This window comes from Onychomys torridus, chromosome 23 (assembly GCF_903995425.1).
Source record: "Onychomys torridus chromosome 23, mOncTor1.1, whole genome shotgun sequence".
Taxonomy (NCBI): domain Eukaryota; kingdom Metazoa; phylum Chordata; class Mammalia; order Rodentia; family Cricetidae; genus Onychomys; species Onychomys torridus.
The window spans coordinates 34,018,486-34,040,753 of record NC_050465.1 but is presented as its reverse complement, the minus strand read 5'-3'; the positions used below and the strand labels follow the sequence as shown (position 1 = coordinate 34,040,753).

The 22,268-nt window shown below is 44.5% G+C and overlaps 1 protein-coding gene across 5 annotated transcripts in view; it reads right to left on the bottom strand.

The window, feature by feature from the left end:
- Positions 1-2,169: 2,169 nt before the first annotated feature.
- Mfsd6 (major facilitator superfamily domain containing 6) overlaps positions 2,170-22,268 on the bottom strand; it is a 73,292-nt gene continuing 53,193 nt past the window's right edge. For 3 of the 5 annotated variants that reach the window (XM_036173092.1, XM_036173093.1, XM_036173094.1), the window contains exons 4-7: positions 9,805-9,966; positions 8,168-8,266; positions 6,784-7,064; positions 2,170-4,219 (exon numbers count right to left, since the gene is read on the bottom strand). In XM_036173092.1, the coding sequence (XP_036028985.1) occupies positions 4,016-4,219; positions 6,784-7,064; positions 8,168-8,266; positions 9,805-9,966 (746 nt within the window). In that variant the 3' untranslated portion in view covers positions 2,170-4,015. Of the gene's footprint in view, positions 4,220-4,379; positions 4,434-6,783; positions 7,065-8,167; positions 8,267-9,804; positions 9,967-22,268 lie in introns of all 5 variants that reach the window. The other 2 variants (XM_036173097.1, XM_036173095.1) reach the window with 2 other exon arrangements.

Genomic DNA, 22,268 nt, shown 5'->3' with positions numbered 1-22,268 from the left:
CTTGTTCTGTGTTGCACACCCTCAGGGGTGTGTGCTTACACACACACAGGACCTGTATTATGCCCTTGCTAAGAGCAGATGCCTCACAAAGGCTTTCTGTTATGGGCAAGTCGGACTGTTTGACACCAAATGTGTGGGTGAGAAACAACGTAGGTGGCCACTCTTAAAATCATAACATTCAAATGTTAATTTAAAAACACATTTTACAAGCACAAAAAAAATGCTTTGTGAATTAGTTATATAGTTTGTCAATAATACTTAGGGCTGAATTATAGGGGGTGTCCACGTGACAGGACATACTTGCATTTATGATTGTTTTTAGTCATTATTGAGGAAACAAGTCATTAAAATTTTTGGGATAGCTGATTATTACATTAATATATCTGAACGTGTACATAGTCTAAGATACAGAGATGATGTTGAGAAATAACCCAAATAGGGTGCTACATTATCGTCCATTTGGTGAGTCCCCAGAATTAGGTGATGTAGCCTTTTGGATTAGCCTTCCTGACTGACTGAAAGTAGGATTCTCTGCATCGATAACACAGGATGTGGGGTGTGATGAGCCTGCGGTGAGTCGTATCTGTAGACGACCCCATGAGCAAGCTGCCTTCCCAGACTCCCCACGGGACAGCACTGCATGGATGGGTGGGTGGGTACCGTTTCAGTCTTTCACACCCGACCTTCATTCTCGCCTCCCCTTAGCCAATCTGTAGTCCACTCAGTGTTTAGCAGCTGGCACGAGACACCGAGACTGACAGGATAGAGATTGTCTCAGAAGGTACATTTCCCATTGACAAGTCTCTCCCTGGAAGCTCAGTTTTACAGAGGAGGCCCTGAGGCCCATATTACATTTATTTGTTCCTGACAGAGGTGACACTTCAATCCAGATGACTTCTGGCCCCAGAGCCCACATTCTTAACCCTAGCACTGGGGTCTCAAAACTGGGACTTCTGTTGTCCTCGTAGAGTGGCTTCTTTCCCAGCTGCCCAGCTGTTTAGGAGTCTTGCGTCAGGGATTTTTAAAGCTTTGGGGAAACAGGACATGAGTGAATTGAGCTTCAGGTGGAGCCTGTGTTTTGTCTCAGCGCACCGAAGGCCAAAGAATTTCTGGATGGGAAGTCGCTGTTTCCCTTTCTTGTAATCGTCTCTCATAGTCACATCCTCATCTTCACAGGGTAGCATAACTTGGGTCCAAGTGCTCTTGCAGAAGCCGGGGAAGTGGAGGCCCTGAAACTTCCCACAGGTGATGTCTTCCCATATGCTGTGTGCTGTCTAGTACGGCAGTTTGCAAGGCAGGAAGAGGTTTAAAATTAGAAATTCAGTTATTCAGACTCTAGCCACATGTCAAGTGTAAGAGTCACAGGTAGCTTGTAACACTCATCCTGGGACAGCAAAAGTAAAGCATCTACAGTCTTTTTGGGAAGTTCTACTAGGCAAGGCTATTACTTGGGATGCTGAGTTTGAAGGCTGTAGGGAGTGTCTAGAAATCCAGAATAGAAACAAACATGAATGGGTTTCAGGCACACACGACTCAGGGCTGGGCTGTCTATGGCCTGTACCACAATGGAAGTAACAAGTGACCTCCCCTCCCACAAGGATGGGAAGGTGGTCGGCAGAGCAGGGCTGCTGTTAGCAAGATTTGAGTCCCAGTCCTGGCTCTGTGACTGTGATCTCCTAACAGGCTCTGTTAGCTTCAGAATCTCTATTTTGAATGAGGATGGTGATGTGTACCACGTAGGGCTCTAAAGACAAATGGTTGTCTCAGCACACAGCAGTCACTAACCATGGATGAGCTTCCATTTCTGCAGGCGCTCCACTAATATGCTGAGAGGCCTATGGCTTCTACAGTGGTCCCAGTAACAGCTGCAAACGCCCTGTTCTTGCCCCCACAGCAGGCTACTAGGATAGCAAAGTAACACCGTCCTATGATGCTGGCTTTTCAGGAGTGCTGCCCTGTGGAAGGTACTGTTATTCTTCTCAAGACTTTAGGGATTAGTCTAGTAAATAACTGTGGACCAATCTGGGTTCCCATGGAACTGTAGGGGAACACTGTTCCTGCAGGCTAGGGGAACAGGACAGATCACTAGCAATGATTACCAGCCTGGGCTTGGACACCCCTGAGTATTTCCAGGGAGCTCCAGAGGGGTTATAAAATTCTCAAATCAAGTTTAATTCGAATTCACTTTAATGTTTTTTAAGTGGTATATGGCACTTTAAGGACAGGAAGAAAAAGTCACAAAGTCCACAAACTCATGAAGGTGTCAGCTCTAAAGGCTGGAAATCACTGCATTGTTGGACCAACACTCACAGTAAACATTTTGTGACAAAGGCATGTTGAGTTTGGTGTCATTCATCACAAAACAGAGGGTTCCACTTGTTTGGTCACATGTTTTTCATTTAGGAAGTATTTAAAAATGGTATTTACTTTTTATTTCAACAACATCCATTGAGCATCTCCAAAGCAATCGATCAGAACTGTAAACACAAGATACAAGGTTCTGGCTCCCTACATTCAGTTACAAATCCACATGCTGTACATTCAGAGGTGGGGCTCGGCCTGGCTCCCACTTCACTTCAGTAACTACACGAGCATAATAAATAACATCTGATTTTAAAGGTCACTTAAAATGAGTCATGGTGACTGACAGTACAGTATCGTTCAAGTGCAAAAATAACCATCTGCTTGACTGTTCCCGTCATTTTAAGCTGTGTTTTGTGGTGAAGCTAGACACCCAGGTGTAGAATGTCTCCTCCCAGATGCAGGGACAGGCGGAGATATCACAGGGAAGCCTTCACGTTACATACGGCTGATCCCACCTGCTCGGGGTCAGAGGCTAAGGTGAGCTCCCATTTCCACCCATTCTCTCAAGTTCATACTCAATGTCTATCCACACTATGACTGCCCTTTGTTAGGCCACAGCGCATTCCACATCCACAGGCCTCCCAGAAGCCTCTCCTTTCCGCTCAGGACACCTCCTGTCTGTGGTGGTAAAAGGTGGAGCTAGCCCAAACCTAAAGGTTCCAGTGTATGACTACAGTTAGGGGAGAAGAACATACTAAGATTTGCTTAAGTCTTAGACAGCTCTTCTTGTTCCCACAATTCCTATTCCTGGCTTCCAACTTACTACCTCATAGAACAGACCTAATATGTAATTTTTAAACACAGTGCCCCTCCCCAGGCACTTAAATCTTATCCTGCTCTTTGTAAATAGTACAGCGACGGCTGTTGCTGTGGGATCTGCATTGTCAACCCTCGTCTGTCAAGTTTTAGGAGAATGACTTGGGGGGGATTCTTTGAAACAGTCTCTCACTTCTGCTCCTTCTTACAGCCCATTGAGACAAGGGCCTCTTAAAGCTCAACTCAGTATGCAGTAGTCGGTTTTCACTATAGACATGTGCATATAAAAATAGATTTGCTAGAGATGTGCAAGGTTCAGAGAAACCTTGAACCTTTTTAAACAACAAAAAAAGTGTGTATGTTCCACTAACTTCCATCTGGTTCCCTTTTAAATATGTCTTATAATTTCTAAAATGCCTTTCTCTAAGACAAATAAATCTATAGATGCACTCTTTTTATCTCGCTTTGCACTGAGAACCCAATATTTAGAATAAATAATCAGGAAAGGAAGATGATGTCACAGTTCACCTTGAGACCTGTTCATTTGGTGTGAGTTTTGCTCCCCACTCATAGACCCTAGCAGAGGAGTTAGCTCGGACCTAACCAACCAAGAGGGGAGGTCCTTACCCAACCCTGTCCTTCTGCATCTACAGGACTGTGGAGGTTTCCCTTTTCCTGCCAACAAGTACTATAGCTCGTGTGTGTGTGTGTGTGTGTGTGTGTGTGTGTGTGTGTGTGTGTGTGTGTGTGTATGGTTCCATAGTAGTGATTTAGATAGAAGCATATGCAGTGCGGTGCTCCCCTTGGGAAGGCATGTCCAGGGTGAGGGCCTTGCCCTCTGTGTCCTGGCTGAGGTGCCTGGTGCCATGCGGGGTGTGAGATGATCAGGAGCCCTTCAGTGTTCTCCTGCAGTGGGCTGAGCCTGCTGCTCCCCACTCTCCTCTACATGTGGGGCAGCACTGGAATGAGCGGGGCTGGACTGCGTTTGAGATGCTGCTGTGTCAGGGAATGGCTGGTTTCTAGGTGGGTCAGAGTGAGTCTCACAGGGGACACGCTGGGCTCCACCAACTGCAGAAATTTCCCGATTCTCACTGGTCCCCTGGAAGGAAAAAAGAACAACAACAGATGTTCCATAGTGTGAGGAAGAATAAATCCAACCCATTACAGATACTTTCAAGTAAGAAACAGCAAATGTGCAGCAATCTCTTGAAAAGCCCACTTCAGAGGCCAATGCATGAAGGAATAGGATAGAGTCTTACCTTTCCTTTCCTTTCCTATGTGCAACTGCCAGAGCCGCATGAAAAACACAAACACTGTGAGAGACACGTCTTATGGCTAAGGGAACAGTTATCAGTGTTCTTGTCGCTACCGGCAAACAACTTAACATTCACAGTCACTGAGTGCTCCACTTTGTGGGAAGTCATGGGGCCATGGCCATAGGATACCTGAACGCCAGCCACTGGGAAGACCACTTCCAGTAGCCAAGAGCCAGGAGACTCTGTCCAGCAGCGAATCAACAAGGGCCAGGCAAAGAATGCCCGTGATATAGAGGCCTAATGGACATGCAGGATTTCAAAATAAGCACTGAAAGTTGAGTAAGATGAAGCAGGGAACATGAAGATGCTTTGTGAGGCCAATGGTGAGTGAACTGAGGACAACTTTGTAAAATGCCACAGTGATTGTTAGCAACTGATGCTCACCACTTCCATATCCTATAGTTGAATTAAAATTTTTCTCATTCCTGTGGTTCTGAAATGTAACTATTTCATAACAATACTGTACTGTACCTGTTAGTTCTTATTGATTTTGACTCTTATTTTAATTAATATTAATTTAATTCGGTGGGGACAAAAAGCAAACTTTAATGCTGCGTAGGTACTGGGCATCTTGTGAAAATGACAATGAGTTCACACAATGGTAAAAGCATTGTCTCAGCAGTAAGGCATCCTTTCTCGGGATCACCCTCCTGCTCTGAGGCATAGAAGCTTCCAGATGTCCCTCCATCCCTCAGGTCCAGTCCTGGCTCCATAAACAAGTTAGGAGGATTTTGCAGAGGGCGTGCACATGGCTGTCAGCAAAGCGTCAGTTTTGGTAAAACTATATGCAGCGACTTCACAGTGAGTTTATAAAGCCAAGGTTAGTTACAGTCACTGAGAAATTTGCCTCTTTTCTTGTGAACACTTGTTTTTATTTTGAATTATGTGTATGCGTGTGTGTTGGTGTACGGGTTCCTGCACATGAGTGCAGGTGTCCATGGAGGTCATTAGTTCCTTGGAGCCTGAGTTACACCAGCTGTGAGACACCCGTCATGGATGCTGGGAACCAAACTTGGGTCCTTTATGAGCGCAGCAGAAAGTCCTAACTGCCAAGCTACCTCTTTGGCCACCAGTAGTTTGTCATATTGTTTAAAAAGAAATTATTGTTTCCTTTTTACTGCTAAGGGAAACCTCTTATTTTTTTTCCTCTCTGGGTCTGCTGTGGGATGTCCTATGGGATGTCCTGGATGCTGTGAATATATGTTGTTATGACTGATTGGTAAATCAAACGCGGATTGGCCAGTAGCCAGGCAGGAAGGGTAGTGGAGGCGGGACAAGGAAGAGGAGAATGCTGGGTAGGAGAAGGCGGAGTCAGGAGATGCTGTCAGCGGCCCCGAGGAGAAGCATGATGTAAGACACCGGTAAGCCACAAGCCACGTGGCAACGTATAGATTAATAAGAAATGGGTTGATTTAAGATATAAGAACTAGATAGCAAGAAGCCTGCCACGGCCATACAGTTTATAAGTAATGTAAGTCTGTGTGTGTTTATTTGGGGGACACAAGTGGGAGACATTTGTCCCAACTGCCGGCAGGAAAACTTCAGCCTAGATGGGTCATTTTTTAAAGATCAAATTTATTTGTTTGTTTGTTTGTTTGTTTTATAGTATGTGTAAGGGTGCCACGGAATGGGTTTGGAAGTCTGAGGACAACTTGTGGGAGTCAGCTCTCTCCCTTCTAGGCGGATCCCAGGGATCATCAGGCCGAGCGAGAGAGGTGCGTTTACCCTCTGAGTCATCTGGCTGGCCTTTCTCTGGGTCCTCTAGGCCACAGCACCTGTAAAGCTGACATTACTTATCGAGAAAAGGGAAAGATTTATGTAACAAGGACACAGCAGATCTGCTGCTTTGATGAAACTGTTCAAAGAGGCCATATTCCTTCTCCAGAGTCAGGGTGCGGCCTTGGTTACATAATTGCTGATTTTATGAATACCACTGGACTTATCTCAGGAAAGACTGCTCCTTTAGGGATGTTAGACATTAGTGGGTTAATTTAGCAGCTGGTATGTGTAATGATCCCCCTGGAATTCTGAAATTATAGAGCTATAAGCTCTTCTAAATGTAAGAGCTGTATATTATGGTTGCAAATTGTATTTTCTACCATTGCAATTAAGTGTGCAAAGCTGGAGTTTACTTTTTTTTTTTCTTTAGAATCATCAACTCCTCTGTGAAGCCTTTCTGAGCTCCATAAAACAAATTCTCTTCCTGTGGGACCTGGTGAACACTTATGTGACAGTTATCTCAGATGACTAAAACACTCCTCTATTTGCATGTCTGTTTCCCACCAAGCTTTCTCTGTGTTTTGATGAACAAGAAGGAGTAACAGCGTACAAGGCCCACAGAGGGTACCTGCAAAGGCTGTATCTCAGACGCACGGCTGTCTCTCGTCAGTTGAATCATCTCTTTAACCTGGTAGAGGGCATACACAAAGGTCACCCAGGGAGAAGAGCTGACCCCCCAGGCTGGTTTGTTCACATCCTCCTGTTCTTCCTGGTGCTTGGTTTTCTTGGGTGGAAGTCTGGGCTCCAGGCGTGGCATGACATCTTCTGTCTGTTGCTGTACCAGGTCGATGGTTGCTATGGGAACGGGACTAGAGGGAACAGGAATCCTTTCTGCCAACATTGTCTTGTCTAGAGAGACAAATGATGTTGAAGTTATTTTCAGAGTTTTCTACATGTTTAAAACACAAGAGAAAAGAAAATAGTCCTGACACTGTGGTGCACACCTAGGACTCGGTGCTCCCGGAGACCGGCCTTTCTCCTGAGAAGCTCAGTGAGATCAAACACTCCTCCGAGGGGCTGTGACAAGCAATGCTTTCTCTCAGTAGAAGTAGCGCAGGCCCAAGGCCAGTGCTGTGGGAAGGGTGGAGGCCCCAGGGTGAGCAACAGTTACATGTGCATTCTGCTGCTGAACTTTGTCACCAAAAGCTTTGCGGTACTTGTTCACGCCATCTACATTTGATACAGCCTTCCTCCATTTAATTTCTTAAATCGGGGTTCAGATGTTAAAAGCTAGGCTCACAACTAAGATGTCAAAAAAGGTATTTATTTTTATTTATTTTGTGTATGTGGTACTTGTAGGCACAGGAGTGCCACAGAACACATGTGAAGGCCAGAGGGGACACTTGAAGGAGTCAGTTCCCTCTTTCCGCCGTGTGGGTCCCTGAGATGGAACTCAGGTTTTCAGGCTTGGCAGCAGCTCCCTTTACCTGCTGAGCCACCTCACCAGCCCCTCCTTCCTTTCTGTATGATGATTAAGAAAGGCCTTGCCTTTCAGGAAAAGCATCAACAGACATATTTTAATGAAGGTAAAGGCATAGGGATTAATAGGAGCTCCCCCTATCCCTAGTAGTAAATTATCATATGGCCTTAAATGCATTTGCCTTCTGTCTGAAATCTAAGAATTCTGGGGAGGGTCAAAACTCAAGCTTTCACAGCACCTTGCACCATTGCACAAAAGAAAACCAAGAAAGCCCCAGTCAGCCCGGAGGCCCGTCTCCTCATCACAGCAGGCGTCATCTCTACCCTGAGTTCACTAGGACACCACTGAGACCATGTCTCCTGCAGGCCAGCTGTCCACAGTTCAGCGGGATCTCAGAGAACCACCAAGAAAGAATGGAGCCGAGGCTGGGTCACAATGCAGACTCAGTGTGGGTTACATATAGAAGCCTGGTTTCAAACCCTTAGCCCTCTGCCCTGGCCCCCAAAAAAGAAAGGAAAGAGGACATGTTCACCTTCTTCCTCGTCTGGCACTGCAAGCCACTGGATCAGGGCAAACAGCAGGAGGATCACCAGGCAGGCCATGCCAATTCCTCGGAAGGTCGCAGCAGCCCCTAGAAAACAAGCAGAGCAGGTCTGGTAATTCCAGGAAATGCAACAGTCTAACATCGGGGCAAAGGAAGTGTGGCTTCACTGAGCAGTCAGTGCCCTCCTGTGAGCTCCCTGGGATGGGAGAGCACAGGGTGGCCAAGAGTCCCCGTGCTGGTTCTGCTCAGTGAAGGGCTGTCTGAGTGACTTCCATCCCCACATGATGTCAGTGGCGCTGTCTTCGTGACAACTACTCTCACGTGCAGTTGGAACAGCGGAGCTTAAACAGTGCTGTAAATCCCACAGCCTTGGGCGCTTGGGCGCCTTTCACAGAAGATGGAGCGGTCAGCCCCCCAGGAATAAAGTAATCTGCCTCAGTCCTCATGTTTCCAACAAGAGGTCTGATGATTGGGATGTACAGATTGTGTACATCAGTGAATAGTTAAGGTTTTTTGACTGTGATGAATGGGTTCTTTTTCTTTCTTTCTTTCTTTCTTTCTTTCTTTCTTTCTTTCTTTCTTTCTTTCTTTCTTTTTCTTTCCTTCCTTCCTTCCTTCCTTCCTTCCTTCCTTCCTTCCTTCCTTCCTTCCTTTTTTTTCCCCAGACAGGGTTTCTCTTTGGAGTAGCTTTGGAGTGATGGTATTGTGTTCCCCAAAATATTGTGCACCCTAATAAACTTATCTGGGGTCAGAGAACAGAACAGCCACTAGATACAGAGGCTAGAAAATGGTGGCACTCATACCTTTAATCCTAGCATTCTAGAGGCAGAAATCCATCGGATATCTCTGAGTTCAAGGCCACACTGGAAACAACCAGGCATGGTGACACATGCCTTTAATCCCAAGAAGTGAGCCTTTAATCCCAGGGAGTGATGGCAGAAAGCAGAAAAGTGTATAAGGTGTGAGGACGAGGAACTAGAGCTGGTTAAGCTTTTAGGCTTTTCGAGCATCAGTTCAGCTGAGATCCATTTGGATGAGGACTCAGAGGCTTCCACTCTGAGGAAACAGGATCAGCTGAGGAACTGGTGGGGTGAGGTGGCTGTGGCTTCTTCTGCTTCTCTGATCTTCCAGTGTTCACCCCAATACCAGGCCCTGAGTTTGCTTTTATTAATAAGACCATTTAAGATTCATGCTACATCGGAGCCTGTCCTGGATCTCACTCTATAGCCCAGGCAAGCCTCAAACTCACAGAGATCCACCTGGCTCTGCCTCCTGAGTGCTGGGATTAAAGGCATCCACCACCACCACCTGGCTCATGGATTCTGTTTCGTTGTTATTGTTAACAGCAGGCACAGGACACCTGACTCAACTGAAGCACATGTGCTCAGTCATTTGTTGGCTCCCCTGAGGTTTCTACGGTGTTTCATTAACGTCTGCCAGAAGACTGTTTTAGGAGCCGGCTTTAAACATCTTCCCAACCTAAGTATGTGCTTTACAATCATGATGACCATGCAATGTTAAAAAAAAAAAAAATGACAGGAATACTGAAATTGAATTCTGGTATAGCCGAAACAACAACAACAACAACAACAACTATTTTTTCACAAAAGAAAAGTTATTCTTACCAAAGTAATTGACTAACACGCCTCCGATCATGGCACCACATCCTCTCCCCAAACCCAGATGAAGACCTTGCAGGATGCCCTGGGCAGAAGTCCTCAGCTCAGGGGGGACAGCTGCACTGAGGTAGGAGATGCATGCTGCCCAGATGGCTGCATGTGTGACTCCTGCAGAAGAAGAGGCATGGGAGTGAGTGTCTGCTCGGCCCCCTCATCACACTTTTCTGCAGTGTGAATGATTTACCAAACCAGGGACCTATTATTATAATGTACAGATACAGCATGCATAAACACATGTGCATATTTTATAACAAAACTTACATTATAGCTGTATCAGTTAAGTCATTTCAATATACTATTTTTATGCTTTGAGAATTTCATACAAGCATACAATACATTTTTGATAATCATTTTAACTATTTTTAAACATACAGTTCAGTAGCATTAGGTACACTCATTGTTGTATATACATCACTGTTCTCTATCTCTTTAACCTTTTTATCATCTTAAAAACACCACACTCTTTACCCCTCAGGCCATTCCCTAGCAAGCACCATTCTTCCCAACCCCGCGGATGTGAATATTCTGGGTCTCCTGAGTAGAGTCATAACAGTATTTGTCCTTTTCGTGTCTGGCTTGTTTCACTCAGCATAATGTCTTTAAGGCTTGTCCACACCGTGGCATGTGTTCAGCACCTCCCATCCTTCACCACACACCTGGGATGCATGTGTAGATAAAAATCAAGCTGGGATGGAGCTGAAAACCTCCTTCCCATCTTTCCAGGTTCCAGGAGATGCTACACAAGCTGCTGGGGAGAAAATGTCAATAGTTGAACCCAGCTGTGAGCCCCATGATCTACGAGTCCTGTCTTTCAAGCAAGATGTGTCCACTTGTGCAACAGTGGTACTACCATGATGAGGGTAACCAACCACTCTTGGTTTGGATTTGGGGCCTGATCCACAAGGGGAACCTGGTGCGATGCACATGGTTCCAAAAAACCCCACAAAACACATGGTTGGGAAGATCCTAGATCCTAGGGGGCAACTGAACACTATTGTTTAGCTAAACTGACAGTGTCAAGCTGCCTCAATAAATATTATTTGTGTTCATACCCAAAGAGAAATGCTACTGTCATCCTTCATCAGAGAAACATTTTTCCTGTGAATGGTAGTGAATGCAGACTATGGCAGTACAAAGTGCTGAGAATAAGTGATAGATAACATGCCCTAAATAAGACATTTATACCACCCCTGCTAAGGCTCAGGCAATGCTGCAGAAGAGGGAGAGAAAACTGTAGATCCAGATGATAGGGAGCAGGGATGCCAAATGCTATCTCCTGGACAGGCGCCGCCATGGGGATCCTGATCTCACAGCTGCTCTGAATACAGTGTTCTGCGCAGGAGTGAGCCCCTAACAGTCAGGAGTGCTGTCGGCAGAGGGGAATCCTTGCCTGCAGCTATGGACCCACTGATGACTCCTCCCAGCTCCAATGGCACACAGGTAGTCCTGAGTAAATTCAATGTGTCACAAATTCAAACTAAAAGCCATGACCCTGGAAAAGGGGGACTGGTAGAGATGAGGTTTTGGGGATTGATAGATGGGAGATGAGAGGACACAAGGTGTAGAGCATAATCACAACACATTATATTCCTGTAGAAAATTGTCAACAACAAAAATTAATATACAAAAAAGAATTCCCTAAATGTCTTTCAGTCATTTGTGATTCTTCTTTTGAGAAATCTCTGTTTAGCTCTTTAGCCCATTTTTTAATTGGATTGTTCAGTATTTTGATGTCTAGTTTCTTGAGTTCTTTATATACTGTGGAGATCAGCCCTCTGTCAGATGTGGGGTTGGTGATGATCTCTTCCCATTCTGTAGGCTGTCTTTTTGTCTTATCAACAGTGTCTTTTGCCCTACAAAAGCTTCTCAGTTCCAAGAGGTCCCATTTCTTAATTGTTGCTCTCAGTGTCTGTGCTGCTGGTGTTATATTTAGGAAGTGATCTCCTGTGCCAATGCATTCAAGACTACTTCCTACTTTCCCTTCCATCAAGTTCAGTGTAACTGGATTTATGTTGAGGTCTTTGATCTACTTGGACTTGAGTTTTGTTCATAGTGATAGATATGGATCTATTTGTAATCTTTTGCATATTGACATCCAGTTATGCCAGCACCATTTGTTGAACCTACAGATCCAGGGAGGCTACATAGCAGGGGGGACCCTAGGATGACTGTGGCTTATAATAAGTTTTGGTTTTACTCAATTACTGGGCAAGCCTCAATGAAACATTTCACTATTAGGATAAGAATTTATACTGTATCAAGTTAATAAATAAATAAATAAAATGGAAAAAAAGAATTCCTATTTCTTTAAATGCTTAATAATAGTCCATTGCAACATACCACATTTTGTTCCTCTATTGATGGCATCTGAGTTGTTTCCTCCATTTTGATTATTAGGAAGAATATTGTTTAAATCTTGATAATTAAGTATCTTCAAGTAGATAGTTGTGTTTATATAGCTACAAGTGTACTTCCCAGCTCAGGCAGCTTTCATTGTATTTAACATTTAGAACAGTGGTTTCCCATGGCAGCTATACCACCTGACACCCCCCCAGACATCCACAAGTTCACCAGGTTCTCTGCCTCCTAGCCAGAACTTTTTAAATATATTTCTTCTGATAGTAGCAGTGTCCTACTTCTAATCAGTGTCCCACTGTGTGCTGACTGACATCCCTGGCCAGAGTACGGAGCACCTTCAGGTGTTTATTGGCCATTTATGTATATTTGGAGAAATGTTGAGTCTTCAGCTCGGCCCTACTGGAAAACACACCATCCCTGGGATTCGAAGAAAGAACACTGGAGGGTTTTGTGGGGTCGTGATCTGGCCTCACCTCAGCACCTTAAAAGTAAAATCCAGCAGGACTGTACTGTTTCCAAGTAACTTAAGCCATATCTCAGAAGCAAATCTGTATTTACAGGAATACAACTACGTCCAGCACTTGAAATCATGAATCTTAATTTGCAATGTGTGGCATGCAGTAAAAAAAAAAAAAAAAAAAAAAAAAAAAAAAAAAAAAAAAAGTCGTGTGGGCTAACCATGCTCAAAGGAGGGCCAGAAGGGAATAAACTTTTTATTGTTCACATTAGATTATATGCCTGCCTCATCATTAACTTAGAAACATTAAAATCCTTTCCCTGTTTCTCACATATACTTCAGTCATCATTTCAAAGTAGATTTGTGGGGCCTTTGTTTTTTGTTTGTTTGTTTGTTTTACTTTGTTTTTGGTGGTGCAGAGGTTAAATCCAGCCTTCTCACACACTAGGCAAGCATTATCACTGAGCTACATCCTGAACTCAGTTAGGTTATTTTTTAACTGGAAATATGGACTGAATAGTTATTGATAGTATGCACACTTAATTTCCACAGATGTTTAAAAACTTATTTGCTTGGTCTGATTAAACAACTGCTGTAGATACTGTCAGTCTTTTTAGAATTAAATAATGCCTAGACAGAGTCTCAGCTATAAATGTTGACACAGTAGTAGTATACAGTGGGAATATTTTCATTTATGTTGTTAAAGATGGTGTTGACTTCTTTCTCGATGCCTGTATCATTTTTATGAGTAACACCGGAATAAAATCCAGGAGTGTACTGAAAACAAAACTCAATAGTAGAATGTAAATTGATTCATCTTTAAGAGACGTTTTCAAAGATCCAAAACTATATCAAATGGTTGTAGGTCAACTTTATTGATGGCTATGTCTAAGCCATCAGCTGCAGGACTTGTAAGTAGAGGTAGACGATATGCTTGGCTATGTATGGGAACACAACATTCAATTTTTGGTTGTGATTTTAGATCAAATGTAAGTCTTGAACTATTCTATGTATAAGGGCTTGGTCACACACAAAAATATTTGAACAATAACCTATACACTTCTCTCTCGGGTCTCCTGCTCACATCTCTCCCTCTTCCTCCTCTTGCCCCCTCCCCCCACCCCTTCCTCCCTCAAAATTGTGTTTTCTAAAAATTATTTTTGGTGTTTGTTTTTTTTCCAGAGCTGAGGACTGAACCCAGGGCCTTGCACTTGTTAGGCAAGCGCTCTACCACTGAGCCTAATCCCCAACCCCTAAAATTTTGTTTTATAAGAGAATTAAAGCATTTTCCAGCAGTATAACTTCAGACAGATACTTAAATTACTTTTATAATTTGCTGTGTGGTATTAACTAACAAAAGTTCCTAATAACTAAGCATTCTCTCTACAAGGGTTACAAAATTTTAAATCCCTAAAGATTATATAGCTATGTTGTTAGATTACACAAAAATAAAAAGATGTTGCTTTCCAAGTAGCAGCTTAAGAAAATGTGGTACATTTACACAATGGAGTATTACTCAGTGGTGAAAAATAATGACATCATGAAATTTGTAGGCAAATGGATGGAACTAGAAAAAAAAAAAAAAGAAGAAACATCCTGAGTGAGGTAACTCAGACCTAGAAAGACAACCATGGTGTGTACTCACTCATAAGTGGATATTAAATGTAAAGCAAAGGATAACCAGGCTACAATCCACAGCCCCAGAGAAGCTAGGCAACAAGGAGGACCCTTTGAAGGACATGCATGGATTGCCCTAGGAAGGGTAAATAGATAAGATCTGGGTGAACTGGGAGTGTGAGGAGGGGGAAAGGGATCAGGGAAGAGAACATGAGGGAATTGGATGGTCAAGTTGGAGGAGAGACAGAGAGAGAGAGAGCAAGGAAAGAGATACCTTGATAGAGGGAGCCGTTGTGAACCCCATAACCTGGTGCTAAGGAGATTCCCAGGAATCCACAAGGATGACCTCAGCTAAGACTCCAAGCAATAGTGGAGAGGGTGCCTGAACTGGCCTATCCTGGTAATCAGACTGGTGACTACCCTAACTGTCATCATAGAACCTTCATCCAGTTACTGATAAAAGCAGATGCAGAGATCCACAGCTGAGCACTGGGCTGAGCTCCTGGAGTCCAGTCAAAGAGAGGGAAGAGGCATTCTATGAGCAAGGCGGGTCAAGATCATGATGAGGAAACCTACAGAGACAGCTGATCTGAGCTAGCAGGAGCTCACAGACTATGGACTGACAGTTAGGGAACCTACATGGGACCACTGGCAGTGGGAACAGGATTTATCCCTAGTGAATGAAATGGCTTTTTGGAACCCATTCCTTATGGGGGTATACCTTGCTTAGCCTTGATGCAGGGGGGAGTGTAAGATGAATTGCTAAACTGTCTTATTAATAAAAATTCGGAGCCAGATATTGGGGTGAAAGCCAAGAGATCAAGGAATAGGACAAGCCACAGCCAACCTCACCTCACCAGCTCCTCAGCTTCCAAAGAGACCTACTTCCTGTGTGCCCATGCCTTTTTGTTCTGCATCTCACTTCCTCTCTCCACCCAGCTACATCACTTCCTTTCTGTCTGTACAGACCTCCAGACCTCTGTGGTTAGTGCTGGGATTAAAGGCCTGTGCCACCATGCCTGGCTCTGCTCCCAGTGTGGCCTTGAACTCACAGAGATCCAGATGGAGCTCTGCCTCCCCAATGCTAGGATAAAAGGCATCTGCTACCACTGCCTGACTTCTCTGTTTAATATAGTGGCTGGCTTTTCCCTCTGATCCTCAGAGGGCTTTATTAGGATGCACAATATATTGGGGGATACAATATATCACCACAGGGGAGGGGCTTGGTCCTGCCTCAACTTGATATGTCAGACTTTGTTGACACCCCATGGGAGGCCTCACTCTGTCTCCTGAGTGGATGGGGGGGGGGGAGATGGGGAGGAGCAAGAATGGGGGGGGGGGGGGAACTGTGGTTGGTATGTAAAATGAAAAAAAAAAACAACTTTTAAATAGAAAAAAAAGCAGCAATTATTGCTAAGGGCCATGTCTCTGAATTTGCCAATTGTAGCACTCCAGAACCTCTTTTGTGCATCCATTCGGCGTTATCTTTACTATGCGCCTCAGGGTCTGTCTCACCTGACAAAAGACAAGAAATGGCCCCAGCCACCACAGAGCTTGTGGTAACCCATGCAGCAGCAAGACGTGAAAGGGGACAGTGTTTATCTGAAAGAAGAGCCCACTAACGCCCTTGAGAACTCAGCACCCAGCACGGGGCTTCATACCTAGCAAAAGGGCAATGAAATGAAACCAGGCAGGCAGTAGGCCTCGTACTGAAGGGTGAGGGAGGAAGTGTTTGTGGGTAAAGCTGGAGAAAACTTCCCGATTTCATATATAAACAAAAGTGGACAGGAAAAAAAAAACAACAACCACTAGATACATCTCATTTATATACTTTGGATCACAAATGGAAACAGAGTGAGTTTCACAAAACCTCATGCAACAATTGAGAGCCTCATGAATCTTACATTTTGCCTTCTGCCTACATTAAAGCAGGTTTTAGGAGTGTCAATTTAAACTGAATGTGTTTAATGTGAAGACTTGGCAACACTATATTCTACACACACTGTGTTTTTCCGTGCAGCCTTAAAATGAATTTTGTATCAATGTACATAAAAATGCCACATCCTCAAAGGCAATTTAAAGACCAGTATGCACTGGCCGGTCATGATTCCCACATTCTTTTTGGTCACTAGGTCTCAGCCAGTTCATGGCCAGATTGTCATGCACAAGCTCTTAGAAGAGCGTCTTTTTAAAAAACATTTTATTTTATTATTTTTAATAATGTGTATGCATGTGGGTCTCTGTGTGGTTGTGCTAGGCCACCAGAAGCCAGAGACATGAGATGCCCTGAAGCTGGAATCACAGGTAATTGTGTGCCACTAGACAAGGGCACTGAAAATCGCACCTGGGTCCTCTGGAAGAGCGGTACTTACTCTTCACCACTGAGACATTTCTACAGCCCCTAGCAGGGAAATCTTTTAAAGTATATTCTCCTTGACACTGATCTTTATCTATTAATTGCTTTATCTTTGTATGAGCGTGTCCCCTAACACCTACTGGATGATCACTATGGCCATGCGCCGTGGTAATATTTTTCACTGATTGCTTGATTAATGCTTATTTACACTCTCGGCATCTTCCTATAGCTCAAGATTGCGAGGCTCTTGCCCAGGGACACAGAGCTTCTTGGCAGCGGATTGGAATGCAAAGTAAACAGCACTCTGACTTCCTCAGCTAGCACGAAGGTTCATGAGTAAAACACTCCTAGCACGAAGGTTCATGAGTAAAACACTCTGGTGCCTCACGGGAGACAGGGACAACAAGGCACTGTCCAAGGAAGTGAAGTGACATCCGCATTCAGCGAAGCCTCAGAATTTCTTTGATAGTCACACATTTTCAAGCTAGAACTATTTTAGCTATTGACCAGGATATCTGAAGTTAGGAAATACCGACTACAGTACCGATGCAGAACTTTTCTATATATTCACGTCTTTGGAGAATTTGGTAGAGGCATGCATTCTTGTGTTCAAGGAGTTACACTAAGGAAACAAAACTAGTATTTGGAAACCAATTAGAAAGCAATTAAGTCCTAAAGTATTATGCAACAGTCCAGGTGGTTGAAAATACTTTGGAACAATCGAAATGTGGGGCACAGCTGCCAGAAGAGGGTCCTCAGACCAGAAGGCATTTCAGGTGACTACAAAGGGACAAGAGTTTCTACTCTGAAGGAAACACTGTAAAAGAACTTTTAGTAACTGTAAAGTATGTAGTTTAATTACTCAATTTGTCTATCACGTTCTTTTTTAACTTGCTTTTTATTTATTCTTTGTGTCTTTCACATCCTGCCTCCCAACCCCACCCATCTCGTTCCCCCTAAAAATAAAACAAAATAAAATTTAAGAGATTAAAAAAAAAAAAAAAAAGGAGGGGGAAATCTCATCACGGAAGTCGCAGTGTGACACAGTGAGTCACACGGTAAGCCCCTTTATCCATACGTTTTTTACATGCAGGCGTTTAAACTACAGGCGCTTCAAGGATTAAGCCAGGCAGAAAATTTCCAATATAGATGATAACAGATGGAACCATGTCTAGAATTTCTGCTGTCAGATAAGGCCTGGATACTAATCATTTTATAGAGCTCCTCTGTGCTCTTCCAGGACATAACAAGAGGAAACAGAGCTCCAACTCACTTGACTAGCATGCTGCATGAGACGGTGAGGCCATAGGGTCACCTGTGACTGGGGACAGAAAAGTCACTTTTCATCAGTCTCAATTGAGCTCTACTTGTACAGCAATCCAGCGATGAGCTGACCAAATCTGAAACCAGAACCTCATGGAACTAAAAAGGACATCCTCGGGAGGTGGCTCAGCAGTGAGGAACACCCGGCTGCTCTTCTATAGGACCTGTGATTGGCTTCCAACACCCACTGGGTGGCTGACAGCCACCTGTAAATACACTTCCAGGGATCTGGTGCCCTCTTCCAGCCTATGTGGGCACCCACATCCACATGGTGCACACAAACTCATGTAGACACATACACATACGTAAATAAAAATAAACCTTCAAAAGAAGCTCTTCAGACAAAGCAGCCTGTCTGATTCTCTCTTTTTCTTTATTTATGTATGTGGGTGTTCTTCCTGGATGTATACCTGTGCACCATGTCCATGCCTGGTGCCCGTGGAAGCCAGAAGAAGGCACTGAGTCCCCTAGGATTAGAGTTACAGATGGTCGTGCCCTTCCTCAGTTCTGGAAATCAAATCTGAGTGCTCTGGAAAAGCAGACAGTGTTCCTAACTGCTGAGCCTCCACTAAAACAAACAAACACACAAACAAACACATTTATTTGTTTACTTTGTGTGTCAGACAGGGTGCATGGTTGTGGCAGTCTGGAAGTCAGAGGACAACTCCCAAGAATTCTCTCCTTTCACCTTGTGGCCGGGGATTGAACTCGCATCCTCAATACACGTTAATACCAAGAGTAATTTTGATCACAGTCACTGCTGAGTTTTTCTGTGATTTACTACAGCTAACACAGGAAAGGAACACATTAAATTTGATCCTGACTTTCATCAAATGTTTATACTCAGGATCACAGTTCTGAGTGTCTAAATGCTTCTTGAGTAAAAGTAAAGGTGAAGAACAGAAATATAATCTCAGCAGGATTCCCACCACCCAACAGAGCTGCCAGCACTCAGACCCACCCTTCTAAAACTAGCTGCAGACTCGCCACAGGTGGAGAGCCTGATTCTTTAGGTGCTGTTGCAAGTTGCCTGATGAAAATGGTAGCTGACCTTCTGGAAGGATGGGCTGCAGAGAACACTGACGGCCACATGGGGAAAGAACTGAGTTCTTACAGTTCCAGTCAGCTCCACTGGCCATATCTTAACCCCCAATAGATGCCTGAATAGTCCCTTGTTAAGACCTAGCAAGGAGGAAATCTGCCGGAAGGCTGTTATCACACCAGCCTGAGAAGGAAGAGGGGGAGCGGAACTGTTCACGGTCATTATGTGTGACTGCAAAGGGGAAGCAATGGTGAGCTGAAACACAGAACACAGCCCAGCACCTCTGTCCCCTCCTCCTGCTGAATTAGCATTCATGGTGGTTAGGGGATGAGGAGAGTGGCAACATGATGAAGAGACAGACTCCACTAAGTTTCTTAAGAAGCTCTTGGGCCAGTGGTGGCTCAGCAGGTAAGAGTGCTTGCCACAGAGGCGGCGGGGGGTGGGGGTGGGGAGGGGTGGGGGGGTGGGGGGGGGTGGGGGTGGGGGTGGGGGGTGTGATTCCCGCAACCCACCGTGGAAGGAGAGCGTCAACCCCTGGAAGTTACACTCCCAACTTCTTAACATGTACTGTTAGTGCACCTAGATGTGTTCTCTCTCTCTCTCTCTCTCTCTCTCTCTCTCTCTCTCTCTCTCTCCCCTCTCTCTTGTCCGTCTCTCTCTTTGCTCTCTCCTCTCTCTCTTCTCTCTTTCTCTCTCTCTCCTCCCTCTCTGTCTCTCTCTCTGTCTCTGTCTCTCTGTCTCTGTCTCTCTCTCCTCTCTCTGTCTCTGTCTCTGTCTCTCTCTCCTCTCTCTGTCTCTCTGTCTCTCCTCTCTCTCTCCCTCTCTCTTCTCTGTCTCTCTCTTTGCTCTCTCTGTCTCTCTCTGTCTCTCTGTCTCTGTCTCTGTCACACACACACACACACACACACACACACACACACACACACACACATTCTATCCCTCTCTCTCACATACTCTCAGACACACATTCTCTCTCACACATACACTCACACCCAAATAAGGTAATTATTTCTTAAAGAAGCCCCTCTGGCTCTCATGTGACGCTAGTTAAGAATTAAAAAGTGAAGTGATGACTGGGCAGTGTCCAGACGGTCAGTGGTGAGTCGGCCATCTCATCGGCCAGCCTCAGCCTCCTCCCCAGTCCCCAAGACTTTGGTACCTACCAGCCCCAGTGAGGGTATCTTTCTTTTCCCTGCAGTGCTGGGACTCAAGCCCGGGGCTTTGTCCTGTGATCGGTATTTTCTTACAACTATTTCCTGTCCTGACTATATCCTAAGCACAGTCTCCTTTAAGGTCAGAGACTATAAGGTCACTTGGACAAGTCTGTACAGGCAGCAGAATCAAGAATGCCCAAACCAACCTGTTCAGTGATGTGGACTGGTTTCATCCAGCTAAGCCACTGCCTTCTGGGGATGGCATATATCAAAGGCAGGGAATCTGTGCTGCCGTTACTCTGCCTGGACTGAAGTCACGTTCTCCAGCCCAGAAACAGTGAGCGTGGGGGAAGCTAGCTGCAGAACCCTCTGCTGGGCCAGGAGGCATGCATTTACAGACCTTTCTCACTCATGTCAGATCAGGGTCAAGCTTCCCCAGGCCCAGAGGAGACTAGAGTGAAACACAGAAGTGTGAGCCATAGCTGGCCACAGGAAGAAGAAGCCCCTGTTAGATTCAGAACATGCCTGGCCCCCATATGGCACACCTGGAGGTGAATGCCATGTGAAAGTATGACCCAGGTCAGCAGTTTGTGACGGTGACTCCATCCTGAAGGTGCCATGTGGCTTTTGCCATCTACTCTGTGGTCCACAGTGCTTCTCGGCAGCAAATGTCTGCTTCCTAGAGGCCACATGGCGTCCCTTCAGACTCCAGCTCAGACCGGAACTTAAAGCATTTTTCAATAAAATGTTCAGGCCTCTATCCCCAGCTTCCACAGAGCTGGTCTTTCCACTGAGCTGCTCACTGCAAGTGCACACTTCTCTGTCCATCGCACACGTTGTAGTAGTGACATGCTACACACTTGTCCTACATGCTCTAGGACAGCTGCGAGACCTCACACCTGAGTTCACTTTTAAATGGTGTCTCTAGTTCTCAGTTCACCTTCTACATCTTTGAAAAATATCAGGGGAGGATTTCTAAATTCACAACAAAGATGTTTGTTTTCCTCCCTGATGAAACTCCTGCTGTCCCTTCAACACCTCATGAAGGAATGTCTTTGCTGTGGTTGTTTGGTTGGTTTGGCTTTTAGAGACAGGATCTCACACTGTATTTGAGTTGGCTTCAAACTCAAAGCAAACCTCTCAAGTACTATAGGATTACAGGTATGAGCCAGCATGCCCAAATTCACAATGCTCGTTTTTCTTGAGTCTCTTATGCAAACTGTCATTTTCTATCTCCAATTAAAGGAAAATAGTAGTATATTAGTGTATATACAATATACATTTTTACATTTTTATAGCAACATTCACTTTTAGTAGGAACACAGATCTTTTTATGGAGTCTTAAAACCCTCCTATATCAACAGACAATGCTATTTATTGAACAAGACAAGGAGAGAGCAGTCCATTGAAGTGAGAAATCCTTATCATTGTGAAACTCCCTCTCTACTCACGTTTAGTACTTTACGATTCTCAAGTGACACAATGCTGAGACATGTACTTCACTTACAAAACCTTCCAGGGTTCTAATTATTACAGACAATAGCTGACTTTGTGACTGACAATGACTTGCCATTATATACCCAATTTTGTATATATACTTGTAAACACATTTTCTCTTACAATCACACATTATATCAGATTTGAGAAGGGCACTTTTAAAGTGTGTATACCTTTGAATTATGTAATTACGTGGCTTTAAGTGATACACGTCCTTCAGTTTAGGATGTATTTTTCCATTGTGACGAGGGACTATGGTAAATGAGCATGAGTTTTATACGGTCTGCTTAGGTGAGTAACCGTGAATCTGAATCAAGACAGGACACTATCCTGGCTTAAGTACACTTGCATCCTTCGGGTTAGGAATTAATTACAGTAACATCTAATACAGCTAATGAAATTATACAACGTTTGGCACAGTGGTTTAGGAGCCGAGGCTGCCACAGTCCACTCAACTCCAGTGATCTGGTCCTGATGAATGTAATCTCAGTGCCAGTCACTAAATAGGCTAGCAGAGGTTTTAGAGTCTGAAGGGATCATGTACACTAACCCAGAAAGGAGCTTTGAACACAGATCCACCTTCAGCATCCTTAGTCCACATGCTGA